At 37.5% G+C, this 25,909-nt stretch overlaps 1 protein-coding gene across 1 annotated transcript; it reads left to right on the top strand.

Annotated features, from left to right (window-relative positions):
• The first annotated feature begins 20,142 nt into the window (after positions 1 to 20,142).
• Positions 20,143 to 24,588, top strand: LOC115965388 (uncharacterized protein At5g41620-like). Its single transcript, XM_031084595.1, has 3 exons — positions 20,143 to 20,641; positions 22,157 to 22,282; positions 22,769 to 24,588. The coding sequence occupies exons 1-3, from the start codon at positions 20,210 to 20,212 to the stop codon at positions 24,287 to 24,289; spliced, it is 2,079 nt and encodes a 692-aa protein (XP_030940455.1). The 5' UTR covers positions 20,143 to 20,209; the 3' UTR covers positions 24,290 to 24,588.
• Positions 24,589 to 25,909: the final 1,321 nt, after the last annotated feature.

The following is a 25,909-nucleotide window of genomic DNA, read 5'->3' on the forward strand; positions in this document are numbered from 1 at the left end:
GAGTGAAATAGAGGACAGTGCAGTCTTGGAGAACTGCGTGAGTGAGAGCAAGCAAAAGAGAAGAGAAAAATATAGAGAGCAAGAGAAAATTGTGAGAGATACAGTGAGAAAGAGAGCAGTAAGTGAAAAGAAAAAGAGAGTTTTTTTTGCTCAAGTTGTATCTCTAAGTGTTGTAATCTCTATTTAATATAGTGAAATTATTCGAAATTTGTCCTATGGTTTTTCCCTTCAAGAAGAAAGGCTTTCCATGTAAATCTTTGTGTTCTTGTGTGGTTGTGCTTCTGTTGTGCTTGCTAAAATTTATTCATAGTTATATAGAATTTTTCCCAACAAGTGGCATCAGAGCATAGGTTCGATTAGGACTAATGGCTAGAGAAGAAGGAAAGACGTCAAGAATTGAGAAGTTTAACGACACAGACTTTGGCTATTGGAAGATACAGATCGAAGATTACCTGTATGGGAAGAAATTACACCTTTCTCTTTTGGGGAAAAAAACTAGAAAGTATGGAAGAAGAAGAATGGAGTGTTCTTGATAGACAGGTGCAAGGAGTTATACGATTAACTCTAACAAGATCAAATGCACACGACGTTGTGAAGGAAAAGACCACAGCAGATCTAATGAAGGCTTTGTCTAGCATGTATGAAAAGCCTTCGGCAACAATAAGGTGCATTTGATGAAGAAGTTGTTTAATCTGAAGATGGTGGAAGGTACTCCTGTGGTTCAGCATCTAAATGAGTTTAACACCATCACAAGTCAATTGTCCTCTGTGGAGATTGATTTTGATGATGAGATTCGTGCATTAATTGTTTTGGCTTCTTTGGCAAACAGTTGGAAGGCCATGAGAATAACAGTAAGCAATTCTGTAGGGAAGAGCAAACTCAAATATAATGATATTCAAGATTTGATTATAAGTGAGGAGGTTCGCAGAAGAGATGCTGGTATAAACAATGCACAAGATCAAGCTCTTGTCATGGAGAACAGTGGCAGAAATAGAAGTAAAAGGCTTGATGATCGGGCGAAATTTAATGACTAGTGACAATCATAAGCTAGATCTCAGATTAAAGAGATAAGAGAATGCTTCCATTGTGGGAAAATGAGTCACATAAAAAGAAACTGTTGGCATTGGAATAAAGAACAAACTGAAGAGAAATATAAAAATAATGATGATGAGAAGAATACTGTAGCAGTTGTGTTTCATGAGGATGTTGTGATGCTCTCTCTTGAAGAGCAAAAATGTGAGCATGTTACTAAGAATGATGTTGAGTGAGTTGTTGATTTAGCAGCCTCCTACCATGTTATCCCCACAAAAGGGTTGTTCACCACATACAGAGCAGACGACTTTGGTGTTGTGAAGATGGGTAACTCCAGTTATTCAAAAATTGTGGGAATTGGTGATGTGTGCATCAAGACCAATGTTGGTTGCATGTTGATGTTAAAGGATGTGCGACATGTTCCGGATTTAAGGATGAATGTGTTTTCTACACTAGCTATGGATTGAGCGGGTTATAGTAACCATCTTGGCAATGGAAGATGGAAACTTTCTAAAGGATTATTAGTTGTTGCTAGAGGGTGTGCTTGTTGCGGTATGTACAAGACTCATGTGAGGACTTGTAAGAAGTTCAATGCAGTCAAAGTTTTTGAGAAACTCCACAGTTGAGAGTTGATATTAATGGTGTTACAGCCAAGAGAGTAAAATTCTCTCTAACTGATAGTGATTTAAATGAGGAAGTGATATTTGATGAAAAATATCATGATGCTAAGAAGAATGATCAAGTGAAAGATTGCGAAGGTCTTAAGCAGGGGGAACAATATCCTCCACTAGAGATTGTTGAACCTCTTGAAAGGAGGTGTACTGAAGAACATCGTGCAGTTAACTTCAAGAATATTTGAGCTTTTGATGAGGGGGAGCCAAGAAATTGGATTAAGGATATCCAAAGTGAAATAAATTCTTTGAGAACAAAAGGTATTAATTTTGATGAAATTTTCTCAGTGTTAGTGAAGATAATGAAGAAGGTTGAGTCTGGTGTTAGCTTGGCCAGAATGAATTCTAACTAAAGAGTTGGATCAAAGATCTCCTCCATAGTGGGTTGAAGGGGGAGATTGTTGGGTATGTGGCACACGTGGGTTCCAACCCACACTTGATGGAATAGCTCATTTAATGAGCTTGTCTCTAAAGTGTTCATGCCAACCATGTCTCTTAATGAGACTTGACATTAAGCGTGTGGGACACGCTGAAGGAAGAAGAAAAATTGGCTAAAGAAAACACAAGGACATTGGACCAAGTGAAGAGAAGAATTGAATTCATCCTTTTTTGTCTAATATCATGTACAAAAGTCAAGGCTTGTGTGCTTGCTTTTATTGTGAATTGATGTGAAGAGTGTGGAAGGAAGAAAAGAAGAAAAAGGTGAAGAAATAAAAGGAAAGGTCATTCGGCCATTTGGTGGAGAAGAAGTGAAAAGTGAAGAGAAGTCCTAGTGAGTGAGATTGAGGATAGTGCAGTCTTGGAGAACTGCGTGAGTGAGAGCAAGCAAAAAAGAAGAGAAAAATATACAGAGCAAGAGAAAATTGTGAAAGATACCTAGTGAAGAAGAGAGTAGTGAGTGAAAAGAAAAAGGAAGTTTTTTTGCTCAAGTTGTATCTCTAGGTGTTGTAATATCTATTTAATATAGTGAAATTATTCGGAATTTGTCTTATGGTTTTTTCCTTCGAGGAGAAAGGGTTTCACGTAAATATTTGTGTTCTTGTGTGGTTGTGCTTTCGCTGTACTTGCTAAAATTTATTTACAGTTATATAGAATTTTCCCCAACAATTTACACCAAAGATGACACGACTTGTTTCAATATCATGCAACCCAAAAAGACTAAAAGATAAGTCTTGTGCAATATTACTTCTACTTTCTTTTATATTTCGAACATTATTTTTGTTATATAGAACATATAAATTCCGTACTTATTTCCACACCATTTATTAATTATCTCATTTCAGAAGTCATTATGTTATTTCAATTGGCTAATCAAATAACATAATGACTTGATTATCCCAACAATTCTAAGTCCAACTGATTACATATCAAAATGCGACACGCGTATCTATATAGAAAAAATTGAACAATTATCTCATAGTTTATCACAATAAAGCCACCCCAAAAAAAAAAAAAAAAAAATCCTTATTTGACTAAGCTAATTGTGTGATTCTAGTCAGCCCATTTTATCATCATCTTTGTTAACTAGTAAGCAAAATAGAAAATAAAAATAAAAAGTCACTAAGCATCATCATAACTCATTAAAGTACCAATCAGTTGTAAAAGTTGAGACCTTTTCTATGAATAATTTCATAAGGAACTTCTCTTATTTCCAATGCAATATATATCTCAATGAATATATCTGCTATACATGAAGCAAGAAGCCAGGTATTCTTTTATCACTAAGTTTACTCCAAAAATAAAAAATAAAACTTTTAAGATCCTTTATAATTCATTATAGACTAATGAAAATACATGGAAATGGTTGAAGATGTAATTGAGGGCATTATACTACTTTTCTAAACCAACTTTACCAGTACTTTTCTATTCATAGAATTTCATACTTGCAAAGTTCTCTCTCCAAACTTTCTACTCTTTCTTCCTTCTCTCTCTCCGTCAATCCACCTCTTTTTCTTTCCCCCCCTTTTTTCTTTATAAAAGGCCTCTTAATTGGCATTCAACATTGTTATTGTAAAAAGAAACCAATGTAGCTCGAACAATATGCTTATCAAGAGCTAAAGGAAAAGTACTTGACCAACATATGATATAATAATGGTTATTTTTTTATACAAAGTTGATGCAATCCTGTGTCAGACAAGACATTTTCTAGTATGGGATTAATTATTCCATTCGATGAAGGAAAGAAAACAAAACAAAAAGAAAGAAAACAAAACAAAAAGAGAACCACAATAATAAAAGGCGGCCCATAAAATAATAATGGCACTGAGTTTCATGACTTACATCAGGTTTGTAAGAACGAATTGTATCGGAAGGTACAGTATTTCACATGATCCAGTAACAATAGTGATTACTGAGAATAGGGATGGATTATTATATGCAATATATTTATTTATATGGTGATTAATTTTCTCAAAGAGATTTCATGACTATACTCACTATAGTCTACAGTAACGATTAACTAGTATTTTTTTGGGGGACTTTCTTAAGGAATTCTTTCCATAATTGCCATTGAGACAGGGACTACACACTCAAGAATAGTAAAGTACTCTAAGAATTTGGATAGCCACATTAACAATTTTTTTTTTTAAAAAAAACCTCTTTATAATAATTTAATAATTGAGGGAGGATAGATTTGAATCTTAGGTATTTCCGTTAAAAATACTGAAAAATGTCAATTGAGTTATAACTCTTAATAATTATTTTTTTTCAAATTACATAAAAAGGAAAACTCTTAAAATAAATCTACTATATACTTTAAAATAAAATTAATTCTAATATAAAATTTAAAGAATTTTATTTACAAGGGGCCTAAGGGCACAAAGTAATATGCATTTAATACTTTATTATATAATTTTTTTTTGGGTTTTGTTGCACTTTTCCTCTAGACTATGAGTATGAGGTCAGCCTCAATTCTTCTCTTAAACTATGAAATTGAGCAATATCTCCCATAATTAATTGATAATATACAAATTGTCATTTATCCTTAATAAGTTCTGTGGGGCCCAAACGATTTACGGACCGGGCCCATCTACCTGGGGAAAATCCAAAGGCCCAAGCCGAGGAGGGCTATGGCCCAAACTCGACCAAATAGCCTATGGACATCGCCGAGGACGGCTCAGTCCTCGGCAGACCCAAAGTTCCCCCTCTGAAAGGAGGGCAGAAACGGTATAGGACCGAAACCAGGACAAAATATCTAAAATATCCAGGGAAAGCTGCTGTTATTGCCATTTAATGCTCTGAACCTGACAGAGCCGCATTCTTTGGCTTTTACAACCATCCCCAACGACTTTGGGGGATAGGCTGATGGGACAAGTATCAATTTTGGAAAGATTGACCCTATACGTGGACGAAGGACAATGAACGCAGGCGAATATAAAAAGAAAAAGAAGTAACCTAAAAGGGGGTTGGGAAAAATGGCCAGAAACCAGGGCCTCCCAGCCCACCTCCAGGAGAAAGACTCCAGGGGTGTAGGAAAGCTTAAGTTCATACGAACACCGCGAAAAACCCACCGCCTATCGAACAAGGCCTAGCCTTCCAAACCCACGCTCTACAAATGATATTGTTAGGGGCCTTTTCACGTGCGAACCCGACACTGTTGCGGTCCGTCACGAATCGCGTCCTTACAATTGGCGCCGTCTGTGGGGAAGGCTTGTGTGTTGGTATAGGAAGTGGGTCGATAGAGTTTCTTCGTTATATCTAACCGTCGGTTATAGAGTTCTAGTATAAAGTTCTGTTAGGGGCTGTGTTTCTTGATTAGGGGCTTGGTTGGGAAGCCAACTCCCTTAAAGCCAAGGTCCCCTGTAAAGAGTAAACTAGGTACCTTGTAACGTTAACCGTATGGATAAACTCTAGGGGCTTGGCCGAGGAGCTAACTCCCCTAAAGCCAAGATCCCACACAATGAGAAAACTAGGTTTTGGACAGAACCAAGGCATTGCATGGTCCTCGGACTCAAGCCTCAGGGGAAACCAACTACCTGGATGTGGAAAACTAGGTTTTGGACAGAACCAAGGCATTGCATGGTCCTCGACTCAAGCTCGGGGGAAACCAACTACCTGGATGTGGAAAACTAGGTTTTGGACAGAACCAGGGCATTGCATAATCCTCGGACTCAAGCCTATGGGGAAACCAACTACCTGGATGAGGAAAACTAGGTTTTGGACAGAATAGTCCTCGGACTCAAGCCTATGGGGAAACCAACTACCTGGATGAGGAAAACTAGGTTTTGGACAGAACCAAGGCATTGCATAGTCCTCGGACTCAAGCCTATGGGGAAACCAACTATCTGGATGAGGAAAACTAAGTTTTGGACAGAACCAGGGCATTGCATGGTCCTCGGACTCAAGCCTATGGGGAAACCAAATACTTGGATAAGGAACCAACTATTTAAAAAAAAAAAAACTATGGCACATAAACCTCAAAATCCATGGGAAGAAAACTCTTCGTTAACAGATGGGTTAATCCCTCGATTGCACGGATTCCCCGGTCTACCCTCAGATCCCCAGTACCAAAGGAGTTGATGCGGTACGGTGTAATATATTACCCAAAAGCACAATCAAAGTCCCTCGCTACTCGGCTACCCTCTTGGACGAATTATTTAGAGTTTATCGTTCTCGGACATTGGTCTAGCATGCATCGCGCAGCACTCAGCGATTACCCGGTTAGTTCCAAGAGTTTAATTTATTGAGGATTAACCTTGTTATACTTGATAATATTTGTGAGTTTAAACCAGTAGGACTCTGTGTTAAGGCATTTTTCTGCCTGGAGTATCATTAAAGGCGAGCTTACATTTAATATTCATGCACCAAGTAGTTGTTGCAGAGAAGGAAAGTATGTAAAAAGAAATAAACACATCTTTTATTAAGAGAAAGGAACAGTACAGTGTACAACGAAAAACTGAAACAAGCTTACATTAAAGCTAACTACGCAAGTAAAGAAAAATACAAGAGAATGAAGAAAAGCCGAAGAAAAAAGGTGCAGATGAGAGATTGGCTACTGTTCCAAGATATCGTCTAAGGAAACTATTCCTCGACGCTTCTACATGCCCATAACTCAGGCAGCCAAAGAACCCAACTTGGGGCCTGCACCGGTGAAGAAAAGGTGCAGGGAACCTGACCTCAGGCTAACACCATCTACAGAAAAGGTGCAGGGAGCCGGAAGTTGGGGAGCCCCCGCAAAAATTTGCCTGCTACAAGGCAGACGACGCTGATGGCGGAAATTCCTTCTTCTGACATACCAAAAATCTGGCATGACCAGAACTTGCTTCGGATTTTGACTAAAAGAAGGAGGAATACCATCTTCCTCCTGTCAAGACGGAGGATTGGCTTGAATCTGTGCCATCCTTGTCCATACCATATCACCTTGAGGATTCGGTGCCTCTGAAGCGTGCGGAGACCTTTCATCCCCATCCACGCCTCAAACATCTTGCTTTGAGGCAGTGGCACTAGAAAGAGAGATCGCGGATATGGAAGAAATATGGTTCTGAAGGGAACAGGAGAGTTCATGTGCAAGTGAAGTGATCCCCTATCCCATTTATACCCAGAAGTAAACCGGTGGCATTTAATTCACGCAGCGTCCCAAGGAACGCTACAGACAAAACGTCTCTGGCTCGATTTCCAACGTTGTCTGCAACCCTGAGGCTAAAGGAGTCTCGAGAAGGCGCACCTCGAACACTGGGACGCCAAAAAGTACCCCGTGATCAAAGACTACGGAAATACCTCTTAATTTGCGGGCCCAGTAAATTCGCGGCCCAGGCCCGTTCAGTATAGGAGCCCAGGGACAGAACCAAAGCCTTGCATGGTCCTCGGACTCAAGCCTATGGGGAAACCAAGTACATAAAAAATTACAAGTTTTGAACAGAACCAAGGCCTTGCATGATCCTCGGACTCAAGCCTATGAGGAAACCAAGTACATAAAAAATTACAAGTTTTGGACAGAACCAAGGCCTTGCATGGTCCTCGGACCCAAGCCTATGGGGTAACCAAGTACAAAAAATTATAATTATTATAAGTTTTGGACAGAACCAAGGCCTTGTATGGTCCTCGGACCCAAGCCAATGGGGAAACCAAATACTTGGATAAGAAAAGGTTTGAATTTCGTAAGATGGGTTATTTGATAAAAATGTTAGGTCACTTCATCCACGGCTTAAACACCATAAAAGGTTAAGGCCAATAAAGGTGTAAGGAAGGTGGTGGAACGCCCCAGCATTTAGTCGTATAAGAAGGCTGTTCATTTGGTGGGTGATATATCTTCAAATGATTATTCCTCACACGGCATCAAACCTTCGTTTTTCTCCTCGGCTAGCATGGGGTAAGTATTACTTTTCACTGGTCGGCCTTATTGTGCCAAGCATTTCTATTAAAGTTATGGCGACATCTTTTTATTATCAAGTATTTTGGTCTTAGTCGTCATTGATTTAGATGCTATATTATGGTGCCGAGCAGCGTTTGTAAATTTAAAAAAAAAGGCATAGAGACAAAACATGCGAAATAAAATAACAACAATTTTTATTAATACGAAAAATTATTACAACGTACAAAGAGGGGCTCAAACGAGTCTATACAAAATGTGAACTGCCTAAGCAACAATTACATCCGTAGTACAGATAAGTAAACTGTCAGGCATCTTTTAAACTCGTCTTCAAAGTCTCTCCAATCTCTGCCTCAATACTGCTCATATTACGATAAGAACCTTCTTTGGGAAAAAATGAAGGAGAAGGAAATAGTAAGGAAGAAATCAATGAAGAAGATGGAGGAGATGAATGAAGAAGATGGAGGACATGAGTAAAGAATGAGGAGAAGAAGAGAGAAGAGATGAAAAGAAAGAAAAATGAGCAAAAGAGGGAGAAGTGAAAGCACCAGGATGGATCTGGTGCTGGGAAGACTAAGAAAGGGAGACGGAGGATAGCACCAGTGAAGGAAGAGAGGAAGAAGTAGAGACACTTAGTCCCTGCCTCGATCCTGACTCCCAACACACTGGAGCCATACTAGGTATGCTCATAGGAGAGCGGTTGGTACTGATGATGGGTGTTCTCGACTCAGTCACGCCGAAAGTTTGACGTGACAAGTCCCTGCTTCGGATTTGGACTGAAAGAAGGGTGATGTTGATTTTGTGTCTTCGCCATCCCTGTCCCGATCGAGCCATAATGAGCTTTATTGGAACATGGCGTTTATGGGAGGGGTTTGGCTCCTGCATCACTCGTTGTTATGGTAAAGTGTATCACGATTTAGTTTATAAACCAGTGGGTAAAATGAACCCTAGGGGAGGCCAAGTATTTCAAATCTCAGAAGGATAAAAATGGATTCTTTACAAAAACAATAACCTCCTCCCTTCCCTCTTATACAGAGGGTGGAGCGGGAGACATTTAATAGGTTCAGATCTCCAAAGGAATCTGCCAACACAAACATGCCGGTTCCGTTTCTCCACCCCATCAAAACAAACCGCCGAATTAAAGTAGTCTCGTAAATAGTGGTCATTAAAAACGCGTTTTGGATACCCAAACGATAAGAACGCATCAAGCGCGAAATCAAAAAACTGTCTCATAGACCGGTGCATTTCTTGGACAGATGAAGAGCTGCCAGCATTATTAATAGGCCAAATTGATTGGGCCGTAGGAAGAGGTTCGGCATCACCAAAACCCCCCTTTCCAACCAAGAGGTTGGATAGCCGGGTTTTGAGGGGCTATTGTGGGGCCCAAATGATTTATGGGCCAGGCCCATCTACCCGGGGAGAATCCAAAGGTCCAAGCCAAGGAGGGCTGTGGCCCAAACTCAACAAGATAGCTTTTGGATACTGCCGAGGACAGCTCAGTCCTCGGCAGACCCAAAGTCCCCCCAAAAAGAAAAAAGGGTAAAAACTGTATAGGACTGAAACTTGGAAGAAAGATCTAAAATATCCAAGGAAAGCTGCTCTTACTGCCATTCAATGCTCTGAACCTGACAGAGCCGCATTCTTTGACTTTTACAACCACCCCCAACGACTTTGAATATGGGCTGATGAGACAAGTATCAATCTTGGAAAGGTTGACCTTATACGTGGACGAAGGATAATGAACGCAGGCAAATATAAAAGGAAAAATAAGTAACCTAAAGAAGGGGGTGGGGGAAAAATGGCCAAAAACCAGAGCCTCCCAGCCCACCTCCAGGAGAAAGACTCCAGGGGTGAAGGAAAACTTAAACTTGTACGAACACCATGAAAAACCCACCGCCTGTCGATCAAGGCCTAGCCTTCCAAACCCACGCTCTACAAATGATATTGTTAGGGCCTTTTCACGCGCGAACCCGACACTGTTACGGTCCGCCACGAATCGTGTCCTTACATCTAAAATCAAATATTTTATTCTTTTACTACTTCATTTAAATATTCTTTCTTTTACCACCCAACTCTCTCTCTCTCTCTTTCAAATAACTTCTTCTTTTTTTTTTTTTTTTTTTTTTAATTTCCATCTAGTTACAGTAAATTGCCAAAAATGGCAATTCCTTGGCAGTTTATTGTAGCTAAGTGTTAAAAAATTATAAGTTTAGCACATTTAATGTAGTGAGTTTTTTAGTGTTTTGGGTGATAACATAGCATTTTAGCTATTTTAGCACTTTTGATGTGAATGCTCTTAAACAATAATAAAGAAAAAGCTCAACAATAAAGGTATAAATTTATTTATCTTAAGCCTTATAAAAAGAATCCCGTTATTTTTTTTTAAAATTGAAATAAATCAATCATATAGGAGATCAGTGGGTAAATAAATATTTGGCTATGTATATTAAAAGAGATGTAACTTGTAGGATGATAATGCAGATATCATGCAATAATTTCAAAATATGAAACCTCATAGAAGGCAATTGTAAAATTTCATGTATTTGGATTTTTTTTTTTTTTTTTTTTTTTTTTGTGTGATGTCTATATATTCAAGTCAGGGGTGGACTTAAGATTTCAAGTTAGTGGGGGCAAAGTATAAGAAGAAGAAAAAAAAAACCAAATAAGTATTCATATAGTACTAACAAACCATCAACCAAGACCAATACACAAAATTATTGTTTCTTAATACATTAAGATGCAATCATCTACCAACAAAGACAAAAAAAAAACACAAAATAATATTATTTCTTAAGAGTTGTAAAAAAAAAATTTATTTTCACAAATCAAAACTTACTTTTGCTACTTTAATATAATATTTGAAATGTTTTGTACAGTAGTATTTTTGGTATTTGGTGTTCTAAATACTAAATATTTAGTATTTAGAACACTTAATGCTAGTATTCTAATATTGGGTTGACGCAGTTTTTTTATTTTTTATTTTAAAATATTGTTTTTGTTAAGCTTTTGAATTGGGTAGTTTCTAGTTGGACTAAGTTAATTAAGAGGGAAGGGGTCTAAATTTTTGGAAAAGTGAGGTTAGAAATAAAAGAAAATATAACCATTATAAAAAATTCTTTTTTTTTTCTTTGGGCTAGGGGGGCCCAATTATTATTTATTATTTTTTTTTTCTTTGGACCAGAGGGCCCGGGCCCCTTTGGCCCCCCTCTAAGTCCGTCCCCGATTCAACACTGAGGTGGAAGGGGCCTAGTTATTACAGTAATTGGCAGAAGAACTCCAACACGGCACGGAAAGTTATGGAAGAAGAACACCAGCTGTTAACTGCCAAGAGGGCTGGGCTAGTACTAGTAGTTACCTAAAAGGCTAAAACCAAATGCTGTACCTGTACCTATAATTCTTCTGTGAAAGAAAATTCCAAACTTGCTGTTTCCAAGTTTATTTCTATATCTGCCACCTCCACATTCCCAACGTGGTGAATGCCTGAATGTCGATGATACCCATTTAATTAGCAGAGAAAAAGTTTGACCTAGTGTGTTTAGATGCAGTTTATTTTGTTGGAAATTAAAAACTGAAAATTAAAAATGCTGTAGTAAAATAAATTTTAAATGTGTGAATAGTATCATGGGACACATTTTTAATGAAAGTTATGTTAAAAAAAGAGGTTTGTAAGTTCTGTGAACAGTGCATGAGTGATGAGACCCACTAGAAAGTACTGAAATGCGCTTCTCAATGAAAAAAAAGCATAAAATGTAGACGTACTGCGTTTCAAATATACCCAAACGGGTACTAAGTGTGTGTTTGGATACTAATGAAAAATTAAAATTATTTTATTATTTAGTTTATTTTTGTTATTATTTATGGGTCTCATTGCACTTTTGGTACTATTCATGGGTCCGTTGTACTATTTCAACTAACTTTTACCTTTATTTACAGTACTTTCAGTAATAAGTTTTTAATTTCAGCAAAATAAGTAGTATCCAAAAAGTACAGTAGACAAAAGTAAAAATTAGTTGAAGTAGTACAACGAGCTTATAAATAGTACCAAAAAGTACAGTGAAGCTATGAATAGTAGTATAAATAAGTTAAATAGTAAAATAAACTAGCTTTTTATGCTGGAGTCAAACACACACTAAATCTACCATTGTGTTTTTTCTTTTTTCTTTTTTTTTTAAATTATTAAGAACCATGGTAGATTTAGACAAATTTTTTATAAATAAATAAATATATTTATATATATATATATATATTTTTTTTTTATTGACTGAAGCCATGTAATTAATATTATTATTGTGGTAGAGTATTTGCTTCAATTTGTCTAAAATTTTTTGCCTATTTTAATATAAATATCTACTTTTTATATTTTACACAAATAATTTCCAAAAATATTTATATCAAATTATCTATTATATACTCTTTTTTTTTAATAATTATTTTTTATTACTATTTTTTTATTTTACCTACCCACAACCCACCACATACGTTTTTTCTCTTGTATTTATTTTCATTTTTTCTAACAATACTCTCTCTCTCTCTCTCTCTCTCTCTCTCCTCCATAGCTAGAGCTTACTTGAGCTCTGTTCAAGGCCGAGAGCCTCGAAGCCTTTTGCCACCACTAGTGGCAATGAAGATTAGTGGCACCACCACAAACAACGGTCCAAACTCGATCCTTAAACAATCACAGACCTAATTCACATTGGTAAGGTCCGAATCTTCACTTCTTTCTCATGGCAGTGACGAGTACTCCACCCAAGCTTCTATGGTAGTAGCAACAGCAGCTTCAGCGTGGGTTTTGGGTTGATTTGGTTTTTTTAATGGGTTTTTCGTTAGATTTATTTTGGGTTGATTTTGTGTTGGATTTGTGATGAGTTTTCAGATTTGTTTGAGTTGATTTCTTTTTCGGAAAAGTCTTATTCCACATAAAGTGGCACAAAAAAAACCACAACTTGTTCATGTAGCAAGTTGTGGTTGGTGGAGGGGTGTCCCACCACCACCCCTCCACCAATCACAACTCGCCACATTGACGAGTTATGGCTTTTTCTGTGCCACTTTATGTGGCACTAGAAGGACTCTTCTTTTTTTCTTCCTCCCTCTTTTTTTTTTTTTTGGGTGGGATTGAAGAGAATTAGGGAAGAGAGAGAATGAAGGTGAGAGAGGAGAGAGAAAAAATTGATTTAATAATCAAATAGAAACCTATAGTAACCGTGTAAATATAAACGATTATTGTAGCATTTTTGCATACGTACAGTGTTATAAACCCATTGATGTGGGTAGTTTTTGAGCAAAAATGTGTAAAATTCATCACTTTTTCTATTTTCCATGGACTGGTGCGATTGCTCTTAGATATCTTATTCTTTTAGGGTAAATTACAAATTACACCCCTAAATTTTGGGAGAGTTTAGATTTTACATCTTGAAATTTTTCAAAATTTGGATTTTACCCTTTGAAATTTGGGGATGTTTGGAATTTACACCCTAACATCTCCGAATTTGGATTTGACTTTCTAAACTTTGGGGGTGTTTGAATTTTATACTCCTAAATTCTGAAATTTTAAGGTGTAAAATCCAAATATCTCCAAATTTTAGAGAGTAAAGTGTTTCATACCGTTTGTGATGAATTAATTAATTAGCCACGTGGTTAAAATTTAAGTAAGGAACTTAAATAACAACAATTAAGATAATGTACGTCTGTACCCAAGTTTTTCCATTTCTGTAGGTACTATATATATATATATATATATATTTTTTTTTTTTTTTTAACAATTAAACTCAACAATGTTATTCATTGTTTCTCACAAAAAAAAAAAAAAAAAAAAAAAAACAAAAACAAAAACAATGTTATTCATTGATCAATATAGACACAATTAAATGTAATTGGAGAATTTAAAGTACAACTTCTTAGAAATTATACTTAAGTTTTATCATGTTGATTTACGCAATATATGCATTGTGAGTATATATGTTCTTTTTTAAATATTTATGCATATTTTAATTAATTTTTTTAAACATATAAAAAAGCTAATTATTCTTTCACACTCGTTGATATCTACTATTTTACATACACATTTACAACTAATATGAAAATGTCCTTATTTTAACACATTAAAAGTAATTGTGAAGAAAGAGATGTGAAATAATATAGGTGTGATAATCAAAACCCATATAAAAATATTTGTAAGGACTCAATTTGTAACGACTCCAAATTGGTTTGTTGGGTTCGAACGTTAAAGGCCTAAACAATAAATTTGTAAAGAATGGGCTAAAAGGCTAGGCCTTGGTTTTTGGACAGTAGTTAGTCATGGTGTTCATGATGATCGCACGGGGGCGAACCTAGCGTATCTAAGAAGACTTTCTCATTGGCACGGCCTGAGTGGCTCTAGTCCTTGGACCTCATCCGAGGAGCTTAATGTTCTTATTATTCTTTTTACTTCAGGGTTCAATGGCCCTAGAGACGATTTGCCTTGCCTTCTTTTTTTGGCTGTTTCCTCCTCTTTTTATACTAGCTTTTCCCTTCTCCCATACGTCCACGTGTAGGTTCCGCTTTTTAGGGCTGATACTTGTCTTGTCAGCTCATACCCAAAGTGGTTGGGGGTGGTTGTAAAAACTGAAGAGCATGGCCTTGTCAGGCGCAGAGTACTTAATTGCAGTATTGGCAGCCTTTCCCTTGAACCGCTCCTACACTGTACTCGCCTTTTCTTCTGGGAGCGCTCTGGGAGCTGCCTTTGATGGCGTGCCATTCTTTCCTTCTAAGTTTTGGGATGCCGAGAACAGGATCGTCCTTGGCTACACCTCTATGCCATTTGGACTTTCATTGCACGTCCTCGACAATGTCTCTCCTAGGATCGGGCCTTGGGCCCTAATGTAAAGTGGGCCGGGATCACAAATTCTCTGGCCCCACAATAGCCCCTCAAAATCCTGCTGTCCAGCCCCTCGGACGGAGATGAGGGTTTTGGTGACATCGGGCCTATGTCACGGCTTGCTAAGTCTTATCCTTCATCAATGTCGAAGCCTCTTCGTTTGCTTGGGACACGCTCTTGGTTATGAGACATTTTTTTAGTTTTACCCACGCAGCGTTCTTGCCGTTTCGGTGCACAAGGCACGTCTTTAATAAGGTCTCTTTACGAGGCAACGCAAATCCAACGGCTGAAGACGGCTTTGGGAATTGAGCGAGACTTATCTCGTTTGTAGTTTTTCTTGAAGATTTGTACAGATTAAATGCCGCCAGGCTTGCTCCCTATTTAAGAAGCACGGTGGGGGGTCATTTCCTTTATTTGCAGACCCTTTAAGCTTTTCAAATCCCTAACCCCCCAGTTGTGCCCATAATCCCCATTACTAATGTAACTGAGTCTTAGGGGGTGATATGGTTAAGGCCAGGATGGGGGTGAGGGGACCACACCTTCTTCAAAGGCCTTGGGTATCTTCGAGATCCAACATGGCCCGCTCAGGGCAAGGGAGACAAAGACTCAAGAAATTTCTTCCCCTTGATAAGGCAAGAAAGGAGCCTCTTCTTCCTTCAGCCAAAATCCGAAGCAGGTGGAGGTCGCATCAAATTTTTGGTGCGATAGCACTGAGATTTCTCATCGCCGGTACTATCTGTTCTCGCTTGATTGCTGCTAATGTGATGCTTGCTCGATTGCGGTCAGAGCTGGTACGGGGATTTGGCATCCCCGCTTCTTCCTCTCTTCCATCACTGGTGCCACCTAGGTACCTCCGCTTTTTCTTCTCTTCTATCACTGGTGCCACCTAGGCGCTTCTGCTTTTTCTTCTCTTCTATCACTGGTGTCATCCGGACGTGCTTAATCGCCACCAAAGCAAAATTGAAGGATTTATTGTTCCCATGTATTTTTTATTTATTTATTTATTTTTTTACTTCTGTAGTAGGCTTCTAGTGTAGGCTTGTCCAAGCCCCTTATTGTACGCTGTACTACTTCTTTGTCTAATAAAAGATGACTTTATCCCATTTTGCGTGTTTTTTCTTTTCTGCAATAATTATTTTATGAATGGATGTGCTGGTGTCCCTTTCTTTCAAACAGGACTTAGGGTCTAAACCCTTGTTAACAAAGAGTTATCACTTTGAATTTATTAAAACTGACGGGCACAATAATACTGACTTAAAGTAGGTTAACCATATGAGACTAATTAGGATAATAGCTGAATATTCTGTAATGCATATGGTGTGTTCACTCGAGGATGGGTAACCTAAAATGAACCGTTCGAGAGGGTCGCCGGGCACTAGGGTGCTTTGCCACGTTCCTGATGACATTCATAGCCTCAGCTTGTTTTTGGCATCCGGTCCGAGGACCGAGGTATAACTGCACCGGGGCTAAACACTCGATTGTGTTAGTCTCCTTAGGGCTGGGGGTCCGAGGACCATGCAAGGTCTTGGTTCTGTCCAAGACTTGTATTTTTTTGAAGTAGTTAGTTTCCCCATAGGTTTGAGTCCGAGGACCATGCAAGACCTTGGTTCTGTCTAAAACTTGTATTTTCTTCAAGTAGTTGGTTTCCCCATAGGTTTGAGTCCGAGAACCATGCAAGACCTTGGTTCTGTCCAAAACTTATATTTTCTTAAAGTAGTTGGTTTCCCCATAGGTTTGAGTCCGAGGACCATGCAAGACCTTCGTTCTATCCAAAACTTAGATTTTCCTAAAGTAGTTGGTTTCTCCATAGGTTTGAGAGGACCATGCAAGACTTTGGTTCTGTCTAAAATTTAGATTTTCCTGAAGTAGTTGGTTTCCCTATAGGTTTGAGTCCGAGGACCATACAAGACCTTGATTTTGTCTAACACTTAGATTTTCTTAAAGTAGTTGGTTTCCCCATAGGTTCGAGTCCAAGGACCATGCAAGATCTTGGATCTGTCCAAAACTTATATATATATATATTTATATTTTTTTTTTTGAAGTAGTTGGTTTCCCCATAGGTTTGAGTCCGAGGACCATGCAAGATCTTAGTTCTGTCCAAAACTTATATATATATATATATATATATATTTTTTTTTTGAAATAGTTGGTTTCCCCATAGGTTTAAGTCTGAGGACCATGCAAGACCTTGGTTCCGTCCAAAAGTTATATTTTCTTAAAGTAGTTGGTTTCCCTATAGGTTTGAGTCCGAGGACCATGCAAGATTTTGGTTCTGTCCAACACTTATAGGAATTCGGTGAGTTGGGCTACTGGACCCGCGAGGATTAGCCCCTTGGCAAAGGTGTGGGGCATAGACTTGATGTTAGAAGCCCCTAGAATTGCCCGTGCCACTGGCACTTTGAAGTGTAGCCCTGGATGGGAGTTGAGTTAGGATAACAACCGCGTGCTGCTGGAAATGACGGAGAGGCTCTCGCATAGCTTGCACCACTGCCAAAATTATTTCTTTCGAGAAGCCCTTGTTGACAGGGGCTTGATCCTACCATGACTAACGGCCGCCTCCGCCAACGCACAAGCCTTCCCACAAACGGCGCCAATTGTAAGGACTCAATTTGTAATGACCCCAAATTGGTTTGTTGGGTTCAAACGTTAAAGGCCTAAACAATAAATTTGTAGAGAATGGGCTAAAAGGCTAGGCTTTGGTTTTTGGATAGTAGTTAGTCATGGTGTTCATGATGATCGCATGTGGGCGAACCTAGCGTATCTAAGAAGACTTTCTCCTCGGCACGGCCTGAGTGGCTCCGGTCCTTGGACCTCGTATGAGGAGCTTAATGTTCTTATTATTCTTTTTACTTCAGGGTTCAATGGCCCTGGAGACGATCTGCCTCGCCTCCTTTTTTTGGCTGCTTCCTCCTCCTTTTATACTAGCTTTTCCCCTCTCCCATACGTCCATGTGTAGGTTCCGCTTTTTAGGGTTGATACTTGTCTTGTCAGCCCATACCTAAAGTGGTTGGGGGTGGTTGTAAAAACTGAAGAGCATGACCCTGTCAGGTGCAGAGTACTTAATTGCAGTATTGACAGCCTTTCCCTTGAACCGCTCCTACACTATACTCGCCCTTTCTTCTGGGAGCGCTCTGGGGGCTGCCTTTGATGGCATGCCATTCTTTCCTTCTAAGTTTTGGGATGCCGAGGATGATCCTGTCCTCGGCTATACCTCTATGCCATTTGGACTTTCGTTGCACGTCCTCGGCAACGTCTCTCCTAGGATTGGGCCTAAGGCCCTAATGTAAAGTGAGTCGGGACCACAAATTCTCTGGGCTCACAATATTAATAATCAACTAAATATTAGATACATCTTATTTCTTAACCTGCCTTTTAGATGATGCACAACAGGCAATGGGTCTTTTTTTTTAGTGCAATCTTTCACAATGTTGACCATAATGTCTCGATCAAATCTTTTCACACTAGTCGGTATGCCATGCGTTCCACAAATCGCCAAAAGTGGCACTATCTGCCTATAGGCTACGTTCAACTTCGACGAGAAGAGGTGTATGAAAGGCAGGAGACCGAGGTTTGTTATTGTTTATAGTCTAAAAAGAAGTGACTAAAGTAAATATATCATGTCTATTACAGAGTTTAACATGGTTTAATCATAAATTATTGTGAAAATGACAATTTAGAGCAAGGTCCTTAATGTTGGACTCGAAGTATAGTGATAAACGTGAAATTGTGTCTCTGTGATCTGTTTAGATATTGGTCATGAACAAAAATCAAATTAAAATCATTATAAAAGAGAAAAGGTAATCTTTGTAATGAACTTGCATGTCAAATTCACATGAACTCAAGGGATCTCTTAGCAAAGCAAGGACTATTCTATATTCATAAATCATAACATATTCACCGAAATTGGAATTTTTCAAACTAGAATAAGGGGTAGGTCAGTTGTGACAATTTTGTTTTAGTGCAATGAAGGCTTTAATCTTATGACTAAATGGCACTGTAAAGTAGGTTGAGCTATAACTTAACTTCTGTCCTGTTCAGTGTCATAATTTCAGATGACAAGAAACCTTAAATAATATAGTTGTTGCCTCTCAAAATTCAAAGTCTGGAAATCAAGACCCACCAAATTTTGCAGACAACTGATTCACATGCAAATTGACGGAAATAAATAAATTTAGCACATACCTTACACCAAATTTACAATATATTGATGTGATCTATTGTACATAAGCCTAACATTATTATTATTATTATTATTATTGTTATTTTTCTATTCTATCACTTATAATTGAAGACTTCAAAAAGTTGTGAAATTGGGCATGAAATTGACACATGAAATACATGGTGCACCAAGATAGTAGGATTTAAAAAAAAAAAAAAAAAAAAATCTAGGATCATATCATTTTGTGTTACAACTTTGTTACAATTTTGATGTGACATTTTGTGAGTGGTAAAAAAAAAGTAGGTCTATATAAAAATAATAAGGGGTCCAACTAATATATGTTCTTTAGTCATACATTAACAATCTATTTTACAAATTTTTTATTATTGAAAATTGAAAAAATTATAAAAATGTTTGACAGTTTTTTCAATTCCAATAAAATTTTTTAAAAATGTTTTACTAACATATGTCTAAGAGTATATGTTAGTAAAATTCAAATGATAAATAGATAGTCACAATTTACTACATAAAATAGTGGTGAAAAAAGTTTTTTTTTGTTTTTTTGAGCAAAGTGAAAAAAGTGTTTCTAAGTGGTCCAAAATTATTATTATTATTTTTTTCAATTGGGATTCATTATTTTGGGTTAAGAATTGTAGTAAATAATTATCCCACACGTGAGTGAGAATGGGAATGTGGTCCAGGCTTGTGTGTGAAAGTGTGATGGAAGATGTTGAATGTTACACAAAATTCCAGCTTACCAAAGATTATTTCCTTTTTCCAAGGGGTAAATAGTAAATACCAAATACAGGGATTCTCATTCTCTCAAGTCTCAACCTTTTCGATTCTCAAAAAAAAAAAAAAAAAAAAAAGTCTCAACCTTTTTTCACTACATTACAGCCACGTATTTGGCGGGTTACCTAAGTAAATGCACGACAGGTAATCCAACCAAAAATTCTGATCGTGAAACCTCTTTAGCCATGGTGATCAAAACCTGAACTTGGAGCAAAAGGAACAAAAAAAAAAAAAAAAAAAAAAAAAAAGAACCCAAAACCACACTCTCTAAAACCATACCAACCAAACTATCAAAAATCCCAAAAAACCAAAAAAAGAAAAAAAAAGGTAAAAGAATGAGAGAGAGTGAAGAAGAACCCTTTAAAGTGTAGAGAGAGAGAGAGAGAATAAAAAAAATGAAAAGAGAAGGGAAAAGTGGGGAAGGGGAAGCAGAAAAGGAGGAAAATTTGGGAGAAAAGTTGAGGAGAGGGGCATTATTGGTAGGGAAAAGAGGGGGCCCAAGTACTCCAGTGCACTCTTGGAAACTTTGGGCTCCTCTTCCTCCTTCAACTCTTGCTGCCCATGATACCATAATTAATAATAAGGATTACTTTCCTTTCTCTCACTCTCTTCCTTCTCCTTCTGCTAGAAAACTTGCTGCAGCACTCTGGGAGTTTCAGCACTACTTTCCACTCTCTAAAATGCACCGAGGTGTTAGTAATGGTGGTGGAGGTGGTGCTGACTCTAGGCTGCGCCGCCACCCACATCACCATTATAAGCTCAGCAAGGACAAGGGTCTTGACCTTTCTAACTTTTTGGCTGATAATTCTCCTAGTTCTCCTGAGCAGGTACACTCTCTCTCTCCTCTTATTTATTAGGTTTGAGGGTTTTTATTTATTTATTTATTTTTATGTGGGTTTTGATTGTTTTTCATGTTTCAATTTCTGAGTATGTCCAATTTTGGCTTGTGATGCTAGTTGTTTTGAAAATACTTTCTAAAAAAAAAACCTTCCTTTTATAATTTTTATTTTTACCTTTTAATTTTTTTCCTGATAGCTTCATTTGGCAAGATCATGTGTGGATGAGTTATGTTTCTGTTTGTTTTGAGGTAATGTTGATGGGTGTTTTGTTTTTTTACTTTGCTTTGAATGTATTGAGTCATTGATGGTTAGTGGGATTCGTGGATTTTTAGAGTAGAAGGAGCTTATTGTGTTGGGCAAAATCGTTTGATGAGATGTCACGTGTTGTTATACTTGTTATTTTTATTTCAAGCATGTTTCACTTGTGCAATGCTTGCTCTTTCATTTATTACTACTTATTTGTTTGTTCATCCAGTTGGTCTGGAAACCTGTTAGGGTTTTGTTGAAAGAAATTTTTTTTTTTTGTCCCCTGGGTTATAGGGTTGATTCTGATAGCATTGCCATTGAGGGTTTATGAGTTTTTTTTTTAAAATTATTATTATTTTTTATCTAATCCCTTTTTGTTAAGCAGTTGTTAAAGATTTTCTGATAGCATTGTTTTGAATCTGTTCCTCTTCTTTTTTTTCTATACTCAATGATTAAACCTTGTTTTGAACTTCTACTTTAATTAGATGCTTCTTGTTGGTACTGCTATGCTATATATTTGCTGGCTGGTTTACTTTACTGATTAAAATCTGTATTAATACTTTCAAATCTGAATTGTTTGGAAGTGCTAGTTAATTCTTCAAGCCTGATTGCTTCGCCTTTTCTTTCCTTAACTCCATAGATGATTAACTAATAATAACCTTGATGGTTCAATGAGGAAGTATTTTATGGGTAAATTATACTTTTCCACCCTATTTACAATGTCCCCTCCAAACAATCAATTTGCTTGATTGACACCCCTATTCTAGAGAATTGTAATCAATATACCCCCCCTAAATGCGTAAGTTCATACTTCAATTAGAGGAAATGGTGTTTTTCATTGCAACCCATGAGGGTAATTTTGTAATTACACCCAATTTCTGTCTCATTTAATGCCCAAATTTGATGGCATGGGACACATTGATACAATTCTTTCAAATTGGTGTCAATCGAGGAAACTAATAGTTTGGAGGGACATTGTAAATGGATTGAAAGTTTTGAGTGGTAAACTATAATTTCACAAGTATATATATGATTGGAATTGCCCAAATTGAGCAGTGAGAGTTTTATTTTATTTTTTTTGGTTGTATTACATCCATCTCAAACCCCTGCCAATTCTCAAGCATATCCAATTAACTTTGCATGTCATGGAGGTTGCAAAATTTTTCCCCCAGACATCCTTAGAAAGGATGGGCCTCTGAAACCCAAGTAGGGTGTTTATCTCTTCTGCAACTGATTTCATCTGATTGTCCATGCCAGCCAGGGAGTGCAAGCAGTTTGAGGAGGCATGTTGCTGCATCATTGATGCAACATCACCGATTAATTGAAAGGAATAATCGTGCCCTGCAGCCTGTATCTCCTGCAAGTTATGGTAGTTCCATGGAGGTAAGCCATAAGCATCATGTTATTTTTTACGTATAATTTGTCTGGTGGATACTCTTTCTGCTTCAATTTTAAGGAGAAGAGAGATACTGCATTAAAAGATTATTTTTTTTGTTCTTTGAATATTGGTCTTGCTTCTGGAGATGTTACTATAAAGAATACGAAATATGAAAGATTCGAGAACCCAATCTTTGAATACAATGTGAAAGACTATGGAGCAATTAATTTTCCTTGAAATATTAAACCAATTTTTAATTATAATTTTGGAGTATTCTAAATTTATTATGAAGATCGGTCAATTTTCTCTGCTTAAAGTTGACTTCGAAGACATATAAACTAATTATAGTGTGCACAGCATGTGCTCTTTCATTGAGCTTCGGTCTTGGTATCATTAAATTTATCCTTCAGTGCACCATCATACCTTAACCTTCCAAATCAGTCCTCTTCTTCATTTACTTTTGTGTATGTTCTCATGCCTTTCTTTTGCAGGTGGCACATTATAATCCTGCAGTCACTCCTACTAGTTCTTTGGATTTTAAGGGAAGGATAGGTGGATCAAATTATAATCTTAAAACATCTACAGAACTGCTCAAAGTATTAAATCGGATATGGAGCTTGGAAGAACAGCATGCCTCCAATATATCAATGATAAAAGCATTGAAAATGGAGCTAGACCAATCCCGGCTCAAGATCAAAGAGTTGCTACGAGATAGGCAAGCTGGTCGACATGAGATGGATGATTTGATGAAGCAAATGGCAGAAGATAAACTTGTTCGGAAGAGTAAGGAACAGGAACGGATCCATGCTGCTGTTCAATCTGTGAGAGATGAGCTAGAAGATGAGAGGAAGTTAAGGAAAAGATCAGAGAGCCTACACAGAAAGTTAGCTCGAGATTTTTCTGAGGTGAAATCTTCTCTTTCTAATGCTCTGAAAGAGCTGGAAAGTGAGAGAAAATCAAGGATATTGTTAGAAGAACTCTGTGATGAGTTTGCTGGGGGAATTAAAGACTATGAACAAGAGGTGCATGCTTTGAAACAGAAATCTGACAAGGATTGGGCTGGAGGGGCTGACCGTGATCGTTTGATTCTCCATATATCTGAATCTTGGCTTGATGAACGGATGCAGATGCAGTTAGAAGAAGCTCAGTGTGGTTTTGCAGGAAAGAACTCAATGGTGGACAAGTTAAGCCTTGAAATAGAAACCTTCCTTCAAACTAAACGCATGGATAACTCTAAGAATACAGATAATCAATTGCTGAGGGATCGGCGCAAGTCACTTGAATCTGTCCCTTTGAATGAGGCTCTGAGTGCACCTCAGGACATGGGGGATGAAGAAGATTCTGTAGGCAGTGATTCACATTGTTTTGAGCTGAAAAAACCAAGCAACAGTGACTTCAAATCACACGTGGATGAAGCTCTGGACAATCATATTGATGAAGCAGTGAAATCAAATGACATGAAGAAAAAACTTGTTTCTCATGAACGAGTAAAAAGTCGTACTCCCCCAAACTTGCAAGTTAAGTTTGAAGAACAGATGTCTTGGGCTATGTCATGTAATGGAAATAAGAAGCCCCAGGTAGTGGAAACTGAACAGGGTAAAACTACAGAGGGGAAGCCAATTGATATAAGCACATTCCAAATGTCTGGACAATGTGAAGCCAATGAAGACAGCAGTTACCAAAACAGGAGTAAACATAATGAAATCCATGGGTCGAATTCAAGCTACATGGTTGATAGCCTAATAAGGAGTCAATTCTCATTGTCAGATGGTGTGAACATAAATCCTGATAGTAATTTCGGTGAGGCATGCTGCAGTAACTCTGGATGGAGGAACCAGGCAAGTCCAGTGCGACAGTGGATGTCAAAAGTTATATCCCCAGATCTTGATGTCTCTGAGTCATCTTCAAAATTGCCTCCAGGCTTAAAGGAGAATACTTTGAAGGCAAAGCTTCTCGAAGCAAGGACTAAAGGACCACGCTCACGTTTAAAAGCTTCCAAACGCAACTCTTAGCTCCTTGGGATTCACTGGCTTAAAAGATTTGAGGACTAAATATGCCTCGCCGGGTAGGAATTTGCATTCTGTGAATATTGGCCACGGTTCTTTTTCTGATTTTAAATATCACTTTGTTTCTTTCACATAGGTCTATCTTGTCTATTGAAATTTTGTAATTCAAGTCTGTATATGAGTGTAAACTGTAATGTCACTATATAGCTACACGGATATGAAGGATTTTCCAGACCACTACAATTTTGAGTAATTAATTTCAGCCTGTGCACTAAAATGAGGTAGCTATCACTATTTAGAATCTACATATATTCCAAGTTTAGATTAACTTGATAGCTTGAAATGGAAAGTTTCATGATGGGGTGCATTTTGGTAGAGAGGGGGAGCCTTAAAAGATGAAAATGCTTTCCAGCTACATTTGCTTTTGTTGTATAGATATTCGAGTTTGTGCCTTTGTGGACCATAGACTTAATTATTGCTGTATGCAAAACTCTGCATTGATATTTTGCGTTTATTACGGTGGCACAAATGTCCAAATTGTCAATCCGACCAGCTGACTTGAATGACCAAATATACACGGTTCCATGTTCAGAACGTGTGATGTGATTCTGGAGAAAGGTCGAGTAGATTGTTAAGTACAAATATATCAGTATACTGCTGGATGATCTATTCTATACTCAATTATTGGTCTGACTCTAATAAAAAAAAATTATTGGTCTGACAAATTTGTCCAATTGGCTCCAGTGAAACTGGGTTTGGGGGAAAATATTTAGGTAGCTCTGGGGCAGCACCATGGGGCACACCTTCTATGAGAGTCCAAAATACTGCTTCGGAACTACCTAAGAACTGCCTGGATTTGGGGGCAAGGAATGCGAGGGATTTCCTGAAACACATTAGCTCCTCTAGGCTCATTTACCGCTGAGCCATTAGCCCATGTGGTGGAACTATTCATAACAAAAAATGCGTCCACAACAGTTTCACAGTAATTTAAGTTGGCAAGTTATTAATGATTTTATGTGTAATTTAAGTTGGCAAGTTATTAATGATTTTAATTTGGTCTCACTACTGATATTAATTTTTTATTTATCCACCAATAATAGTTTGTCATATAGGATTTATTGTGAAAATATTGTAAGTTAGTAAGTTATTATTGGATTTAATTTGATCTCACTACTGATATTATTTTTTTTACTTATCCACCAATAACAATTTGTTATGTAGGATTTATTGTGAAAATATTATGGATATAACATTTCTTGTATCTTAAGCAATAAGTTTAAAGACGGAATTGTTCTCATGATTACAGATTATATGATTCCTGTTCTTCTATTTTATCTTTTATTTTTTATTTTTATTATTTATAGTGAAAACTGATCACATGTGATAAGTACATATGTGAAACCTAGACTGAGCTATCCAACCCCGATTAATTGTGATAAGTGCCATCTTTTTTTAGAAACAATTGTGATAAGAACATAATAAAATAAAAGTCGTAATTTTTGTTTTCCATTGAACTCTTTTGGCTTTAACAGACCTCATTTTATGTTTCTAGTCGGTTCCTTATTTATAATGGGTCATGTTAATTGATGCCTTTAGGACAATTGTTAATAAATTATATCAGAAAAG

This window comes from Quercus lobata, chromosome 10 (genome assembly GCF_001633185.2).
Source record: "Quercus lobata isolate SW786 chromosome 10, ValleyOak3.0 Primary Assembly, whole genome shotgun sequence".
Classification (NCBI taxonomy): Eukaryota; Viridiplantae; Streptophyta; class Magnoliopsida; order Fagales; family Fagaceae; genus Quercus; species Quercus lobata.

Coding starts and splice junctions, on each gene's coding strand:
- LOC115965388 (XM_031084595.1), top strand. CDS start 20,210: ATGAAAAGAGAAGGGAAAAGTGGGGAAGGGGAAGCAGAAAAGGAGGAA. Junction 20,642..22,156: donor CTCCTAGTTCTCCTGAGCAG/GTACACTCTCTC, acceptor TGTCCATGCCAG/CCAGGGAGTGCAAGCAGTTT. Junction 22,283..22,768: donor GTTATGGTAGTTCCATGGAG/GTAAGCCATAAG, acceptor TTTCTTTTGCAG/GTGGCACATTATAATCCTGC.